Source organism: Antrostomus carolinensis, unplaced genomic scaffold, assembly GCF_000700745.2.
Source record: "Antrostomus carolinensis isolate BGI_N321 unplaced genomic scaffold, ASM70074v2 scaffold31253, whole genome shotgun sequence".
Classification (NCBI taxonomy): Eukaryota; Metazoa; Chordata; class Aves; order Caprimulgiformes; family Caprimulgidae; genus Antrostomus; species Antrostomus carolinensis.
Window position 1 is genome coordinate 4361 of NW_010306359.1, and position 7579 is coordinate 11939.

The 7579-nt window shown below is 46.3% G+C and overlaps 1 protein-coding gene across 1 annotated transcript; it reads right to left on the minus strand.

Moving 5' to 3' along the window:
• Nucleotides 1-5444: 5444 nt before the first annotated feature.
• On the minus strand, nucleotides 5445-6389 carry SERTAD2 (SERTA domain containing 2). The gene has a single exon (XM_010165114.2). It carries the CDS (start codon nucleotides 6387-6389, stop codon nucleotides 5445-5447), a length of 945 nt encoding a protein of 314 aa, XP_010163416.1.
• Nucleotides 6390-7579: the final 1190 nt, after the last annotated feature.

Below are 7579 nucleotides of genomic sequence, written 5' to 3' on the forward strand. Positions count from 1 at the left end.
AGCTGCTGGGGATCCCTCCGGACTGGGACAGACACTAGAGGGAGGTGGAGCTCAGCAGCTCCCCACACAGGAACCCCATTTTAAAAGCCAAGAGCAATGGCTTGTCCTCGCTGAGCTGGAGCTTGTGGGGAGCCACTGGTTTAAGGACGGGAAAAGGCAGCTCTGCTGGCAGCTCGGTGTTTGAGCTGGAGGAATCTCTTACTAACAAGGTGCAAGTGAGAAAATGAGCTCTTCAAAAGTAGGTGGGAACAAAACCGGAGCAGCTTTGGGAGCACAACAGCAGCATCTCCCCGTGTCCCGTGTCAGGTCGATGCAAGAACAACTGGAAACGTTGGTCAGAAAGCGTTCACACCGCATTCTGGGTGCGTTTCACCCCTCTGAGCACAGCGCTTGCCGAGCAGACAGGAATTCAATCCCTGTGTGGCTTTAATTCTTCCACTTCTCCTTTCTCTGCGTGTCCCGTGTCCCCAAACACCGAGAGCGAACACCCCTCACCTGAGCACTGAGGGGGAAGAGGCACCTGTAAGTGAAGCGGTGGATGAAGGTAGCGGCTGTTTCCCGTTGGGCTTTAAGTCCCTAAAGAGCAGCACGTCTTGAAACCGGGCAGATTCTTCCTCTTTTGTGGAGGGGAAAAGAACGAAGCCAGAATATCTTTTAATTGTTTATTGTATAATATAAAACTACAAAAGTAAGACTGCTCATTTCCATGTACATTTGTCCAATTGGTTTTTGATTACAGCCCATACCTACGTGTGAATACAGTCATCTGGTTTCAGATGTATATGTCTGTAATATTGCATAGAAAAGGCACAGCTCTAAGGTCTGTGGGAGGGGAAGGGGCAATACAGCCTTTTTCTTTTATTTTTTTTCCTTTTTTTTCTTTTTTTTTTCTTTTTTTTTTTGACAATAACAAGCCCTGTTCAAACAACCATGCACTGAACATGTCACACTATTTACACCTTTTCCAGAATCTTGGCCTTCACAGGCGTTAGTATGGATTACGCTCAGAACTAGATAGGAGTTGAGGTTGGGATTTTTTATTATTATTATTTTTTTATTTTTTTTTTATATCTGCAATTTGTGTTTTTTAAAGAGGTTCCAGAACTTGCATTAGGCTTATTTTCAGAAAAAAAAAAGTGCTTAAAAAAGAACGAATTACTTTAAAAATGTTCAGTCTCATTAATTCATAGAAGCACTGAAAAGCAACTTGCACAGAAGCAGGATCCTGAAATCTGATGGGGAGGGGGAAACCGAAAAAAAAAACCCTGTAATGAGAACAAAAATAATCCACAAAACACCAGAGTTTGAATTAAACCGTTTGTCAGCCAGGACCCATTACCATTTACTCAATTTAATGGTGAGAAAAGTGTAAACTTTGGATTTTAAACATTGGTTTTTAACAACCCAGCCTCTTGCCACACAGCATTGAGGGGGGGAAACTAAACTACCTGTCGTGAGGTCTGTATTTAACCCTCTTCTGTTCCAGCTGCCTGCAAGGAAAGTGCCTGGTTGCTGCATCTAAACGATGTTTCTGGAAGAGGGAAGTTCCCTTTCCTTGCAAACAGGGCTCTGGGGGGCCAGGAGAGGACCCGTGGTGGCCAAGGACCAGCTGGTTGCACACAGGGAGTTTGAAGTGGAGGAAGCAAATTCTCTGCCGCACGTGTCGAGTGCGCGGTCATGGCTTCTTGTCTGGCCTTGCCTTCCGCTCTGTCGCAACTTCTAGGGCTGGAGGGAACATCCTGCACCTTCTTCAGCCCTCCCATGTGTGTGTTTAAAAAAATAAAATTAAAAATAAATCACCTTTTTCCAACCATTTCCCAGGCCAGCAGGATGGAGGTGGCGGCGTTTGTTCCTGGTGCAGATTCCAGCAGTGGGGCAGGGGGGGACGCCCATCTCAAGAAGCTGATGGGGTAGGAACCTGACTAAGGTGAATTTTGAACAGAAATCTGTCCCTTACCCATAACTTTTTTTTTTTTGCATATTTCAAACAACCAGACCCATATTAGAAAAAGAGTGGGGAGGGAAGGGGGGGGGAAAAAGAAAGAAGTCACATGAACCATGGATCTCCTGCCTGGAACTCAATTCATTTTCTCTGAATGTGGCTCCCATACCCTTTTTCACACAGATTTACATTCCTACAAGAGAATACATTCCTACCATACATTCTGTACATGTTACAATCCAGATGGTGTTAGCTTCACAATAAAATAAATATATTTACAGAAGGAAAAAAAAAAAAAAAAGAATAAATAATTTATGAAAAACAAAACAAGAAAAAAAAAAATCACTTCAAAGCCAAAGCTCTTTTATTCTGCTCCCATCTTGTCACTTCATTGCACATTAATGTCACTCTCCAGCCCTGGTGTAGGTGTTGGAGATGTGGCTGCTGTTAGGACCATGGCAAAGGCCACTCTCCAGATGACAAGTGACCCTGTGGGGACAAAGCTGCAGCTCGAGCCCTTCCCTGAGGTGAGGGAGCAGCACCAGCCTCGCTAACCCTTCACCTCGTCCCCTACCTCAGGTGTGGTCATGGCCCATGGGACAATCCCATGGGATTCCCATCAGGATTCTGCCACAGGATGTGGTTCTTCAGCACCAAGGGTGCGCAGACATCGGCTTCCCGGCGCTGAAGGGATTTAGAGCTCATTGTCACCGCTGCTGCAGATAGAAAAATGTCAACTAATCCCACTGCACTGACAGCCCAGCTCCCCAGAACTGGCCCCAGTGCGGTTACTGGTGTAAACACACAAGTGATCCCAAACCAGGGGCAGCTCCAGCATCCTGGAAATGGGCGTTTGCCCACGGTAGGGCCAGCGCTCACCACGTCACCGTGTGACCTGCTGCTGTTCTGTGTGCCTGTGGGTTTGTGCAGACAGACACACCCCCCCCCATCTCACCTGGCTAACGTTTTCCCAGTTACTCCCAGTTACAAGAGGTGCAGAATCCAGCAGGGCTGTTTGTTTTCCTACGAGGGCTGAGGAGTGGGGCTGAGCGAGGTCCGGTCACTGCCAGGTGTGAGACGGAGCAGTCCCCGGCCCCTTCCCGTGGTCCCTAAATCTCCGCTTGGTCAATGGGTTGCTCTTTGAATCAATAACTTATTGAGTTTTTAAAAAATTATTCTGTGTAAGGAAACAACTGCAAATCCATCAGCGTCCTGCTGCTTCACTGAGCTCAGTGTGGAAAAAAACAACCCCAAAACACACAAACCCACCCCCCTCAGCCAGGTCCCTCCCTTCTCCCCCAGCCCCACATCTCGCCCTGGCAGAGGAATCAGGAGCCAGAAGCACGTTTCATAATTACACACGATGCATTTTGTTTTGATTAGGAGTTCCTTCATTGCAAAACCCATCCGCCGTTACGCTCTGGCTGTGTGTATCTCTCACACCTAACTCGCTACGCGCTAATAAATAGATATATGGCCCGTTTTAAAGTGCCAATTTATATAAAAGCCGCCTCCTTAAAAGGCAGACAAGACCCAATTTCATCCATGACAAGAAGGGAGCAGAATTGACTGAATATTGCCAAATGACGTTAAAACATAATTTAAAATTTCTTAAATAAATATAAAAGTTATTCCTAAAGAAGCCATAGGCATGTCATGTCAACAATATAGGTTGTAACCGGCGCTCAACAGCTAAAGTACCATTGAAAAAAGGAAAACAAACAAACAAAACCCCTAAAATGCTGTAGCAACTTCAGCAATAGGCGTGATACATTTAAAATGTGGGGTTGTTGGGGTTTTTTTTTTTTTTCTTTTTCTTTTTTTTTTTTAAATTAAATCTACACCACAATGAACTTAAAAAAAAAAAGGTAATTAAAAAAAAACCAAAAAAAAGCTATTGGTGCAGTAATGAGAAGACTTCTCAGGTGTTCCGGGGAACGGGCCCATGCATAGAAAGCTGTGTCTGTATATTCATCATAAAACGGGTTGATAAAGTGTAAAGCAGGTAACGCAGGTGATGATACAGGAAACCAAACCCTCTCACGAGATGCCGAGTGGTGGGACGCGACTGGCTCCAGTTTCGACAGCAATGGATATTAAAGCAAAGTCCATCCAGTGCAGGTAAGAGATGAGCTTCACTGCAGTTAATACTGAAGTTGCCTTTTGTTTGTGTTTGTGTTTTTTTCAGCACTTAGCACAGTGAGGTGGGAAGAGGGAAGGAAGGAAGGAAGGAAGGAAGGAGAAATGCTCCAAGAAAGGGCGAGCGGACGCTGTCAACGCCGGTCTCCTGCCCGCTCCGCAGGCGTGCCCGGCGCTCAGGAAGGTTGCTGACAGAGGTTGGCTCTTGGTGGGTGATGGGGATGTTTTCTCCCCCCCCTCAAAAACCATTCCTGGGAGCTGCGGTCACGGTGGCACGCAGGATCTTTCCGGGTGAAGAAGTTCCACAACTGTTTCCTGCCAACTGCTTCACGTAGGTGTTGGAAAAGGACATGGCTCTAAGTTTTGGGGGATCACAGTAGTGCGCAGTGGGTACAGCAGGGAGCAAACACTTGTGAAACTCCCACGGAAGCAGCTTCCCCGCCCTTTCTTAAAGCACTTAATATATATTTTTTTTCTGTTTTTGCCTTCAGGGAAACCGACTGCAGGCTTATTTGATCCAATTTTCTCTTTGCACCATACACATATAAAACGTTACAACTCTGTATAAAAGTACAAGTGGTTCTTGTACATCTGAATTACGCAGGAACTATGTGAGCAAATCCTATCAAAATAGCTATTTTTTTGTGTGTCTGTGTGTGTGTGTGTGTGTATAAACGGCATTTGTTTTGGTTTTTTTTTTTTTTTTTTTAGAAAAAACAATATCATAAACTGCAGAATCTGTACAAAAATATAAAATAAATTTGGGCAGCAGTTTCTAAACAGCCAGGTAAATGCAACACTTAAAGAGGAGCAGGTTAATGCCTCCAAAAGGCTGAATTGCTAAGTCAACCTATACAGGGCTAAAATGGTATTGAGATTATCTAAATAATATTTTTTTTTTTTTTTTAACCTCTTGCAATAAAACTTATAGAAAAAATAGACAAATATGCACATGCAATTTACAGCTTTTCCCCAACATAATCCTTGTGCTTAGCTTTTACAATTTTTTTTCTTCTTTTTTTTTTTTTTCCTTTTTTTGTAATAACATAACATTGTCTACAATACATATTCTTCTCCTATACCGGGATATTCGGTCTTCCTTGAGGAACCACTTTAAAAAAAAAAAAAGAAAATACATTAGAAGTGGTCATAGGTGGATGAAGGCACTCCAACTCTGCTTGAAGCAAAAACTAGTGTGATCCTTTTCTTTTCAAAAAAGGCAAGCAAGGACGCATGCACAGTGCTGTGAATCGAGGGGGTATGGGGGTAGGAGGGACTATGGAGAGACTACCAAGTGTATATACTGGTACTTAAAATTAAAATAAAATAAAATAAAAAATAAAAGTTGCTATATTTCTCTATTTTAAGACCCAACGAGCACCTCCATGATGTGATCCAGTTCTGTGAGGTCCATTTTGAAAGGCTGATTTGGAGTTACTGGTTGACTGCTGTAGGGAGCGAGAGTTTTGAGGAGCTCGTCTGCTGAGACAGGAGCCATTTTTGAGGCAGCTCCCGTGGCAGACGTGCAGGGGTCAAAATCATACATGGACGTATCGATGTCAGCGAACAGGATATCATCCAGGGTCAAGTCTGTGAGGAAACCTGTGGAAGTCGTGATCTCAAAGTTGCCAGGTAGCGAGTCCATGAGTTTGGATTCGGCCGTTCTGCTCTCCGGGAGACCCTCGGGTTTTTGAACGTTGGACTGGCTGGGGTGGTCCTTAGAGTCATGGGCTGATGTTTCGGCTGCTACTGCCTCTGCGGAGGTAGGTGCTGGACAAAGCTCCTCGATTTCGTCCAAGGCTGAGGAGAAGCTGTCCTTTTCTGGTTGGAGAGCAGGAGATGGTGTTTTTGTCGGACCATCGTGCTGGATAGTCGGGGAAGTGCAAAAAGTGTCGTCCTCGAGCAAAGAGGCCGGGGTGAGGCAAGACTCCAGGGGCGTAGTGCTTACCAAGTCAGTGGGGAGAAGGGGCTGGGAGGCCAGATGGCTGAACGCCGGCTGGGCCTCGCGGAAGTTGTCGCTGAGAGGGTCGGCGGGCTGCGAAGCGGTCACGAACACGGGCCTCAAGCTGCCTTCTTGTTTGAGTTCTTCCTGGATTCGCCTCAACATGTTGTTAATTAGAACTGTCTTTTGCAAGCTTGGCTCGGTTAATGGCCTGTGGTTATAAAGTTTCATAAGGGAAATGTTGAAGATAGTCTGACGCTGTAAGGTGTAAGACACCTTAGAGGGACCGTCAGTAGGAGACACCACTTTGCCTTCCAACCCATCTTCATGCTCGTCAAACTTCCGCTTTCCTCCTTTCCCCAACATATATCTGAAAGGAAAGAGGAGAGCCCGATGAGTCCAGCCAAGCCTGAAGCCCGTTCTTCCCACCCAAACCACTGCCCCAAGCCCACCCTGGTGTGGACAGACTGGCCGCTCCGTCCCCTCCTCGCTTACCCTGAACAGTCACAAGTGGAAATCTCCCCGCGTCAATAACTCGCTCTCAGCCCACAGCAGCGTGATGAGGATGCAGAAGCCACCTTAACGCAGAGCTCTGGTCCATCATGTGAACGCTGGTGAATTCCAAGCAGGAATTCAAACAGCATCTCTAAAACTCAAGCCCTTGCGCACTTGGCAGCAAATTTACCGCTTGCATACGTTCACCATATCCCAGACTGGTGGGGTTGGAAGGGACCTCAGGAGATCATCCAGTCCAACCCCCCTGCCAGAGCAGGTTCCCTACAGCAGGTTGCACAGGATGGCATCCAGGTGGGTTTGAACATCTCCAGAGATGTAAACTCCACAACCTCTGTCCCCAAATATCTGCACATGGGTGCACAAGCTACAGATAATATACTGAACGCTCCTTTAAATTTCCTGGCAGATGCAGCACTATAAAGTGGGAATACTATAAAGCCTGGGACTACAAACACAATCCACCCAGGTTCTTACAATGAATTCAATTAATTCCCCTTTTTTTTTTTACAAAAGTGTTCACCAAGGGAAGGGGAGCGAGGCTCAAGCCACGGTTTCCTCAGAGAACCCTTCCCACTGAAGTCAGGAGATACAACCCTTTGGCACACGACGATACAGGCGTTGTCTGACCTCATGGGTTTATTTAATTGATGGCACAAGACTGAACTACTGGCGCAGGAAATGCAGTTCCTACACTCAGATAAATTACAGGTGAAGACGATGATCCGCCAGGTCAGCTGGTCTGATCCCCGTGACCATTCTCTGCACTGTGTTCCACTGCTGCAGCCAAGACCTTCCATCCCAACGGTCCCAGTTTGAGGACAGGGGCACCTGCCCAGAAGTGCTTCAAAGGAGCTTGGTGTCTCCTGAAGGGTTGAGCACCCTCCTCCAGGACCCCAGGGAGCACTCCCAGTCCCATACTCTGAATCCATGTGGGAGCTGAGGCAATGCCAGCAGCCTCTGCTTCCTCGGGTAAGACTTACCAGCCACAGAGAGAACAGCTTTTGCACCAGAGCAAGGATTCATTGCTCCAGATGCACCAT

Bases quoted from the DNA above. Each gene is read 5' to 3' on its own strand.
- SERTAD2 (XM_010165114.2), bottom strand. From the start codon at position 6,389: ATGTTGGGGAAAGGAGGAAAGCGGAAGTTTGACGAGCATGAAGATGGG.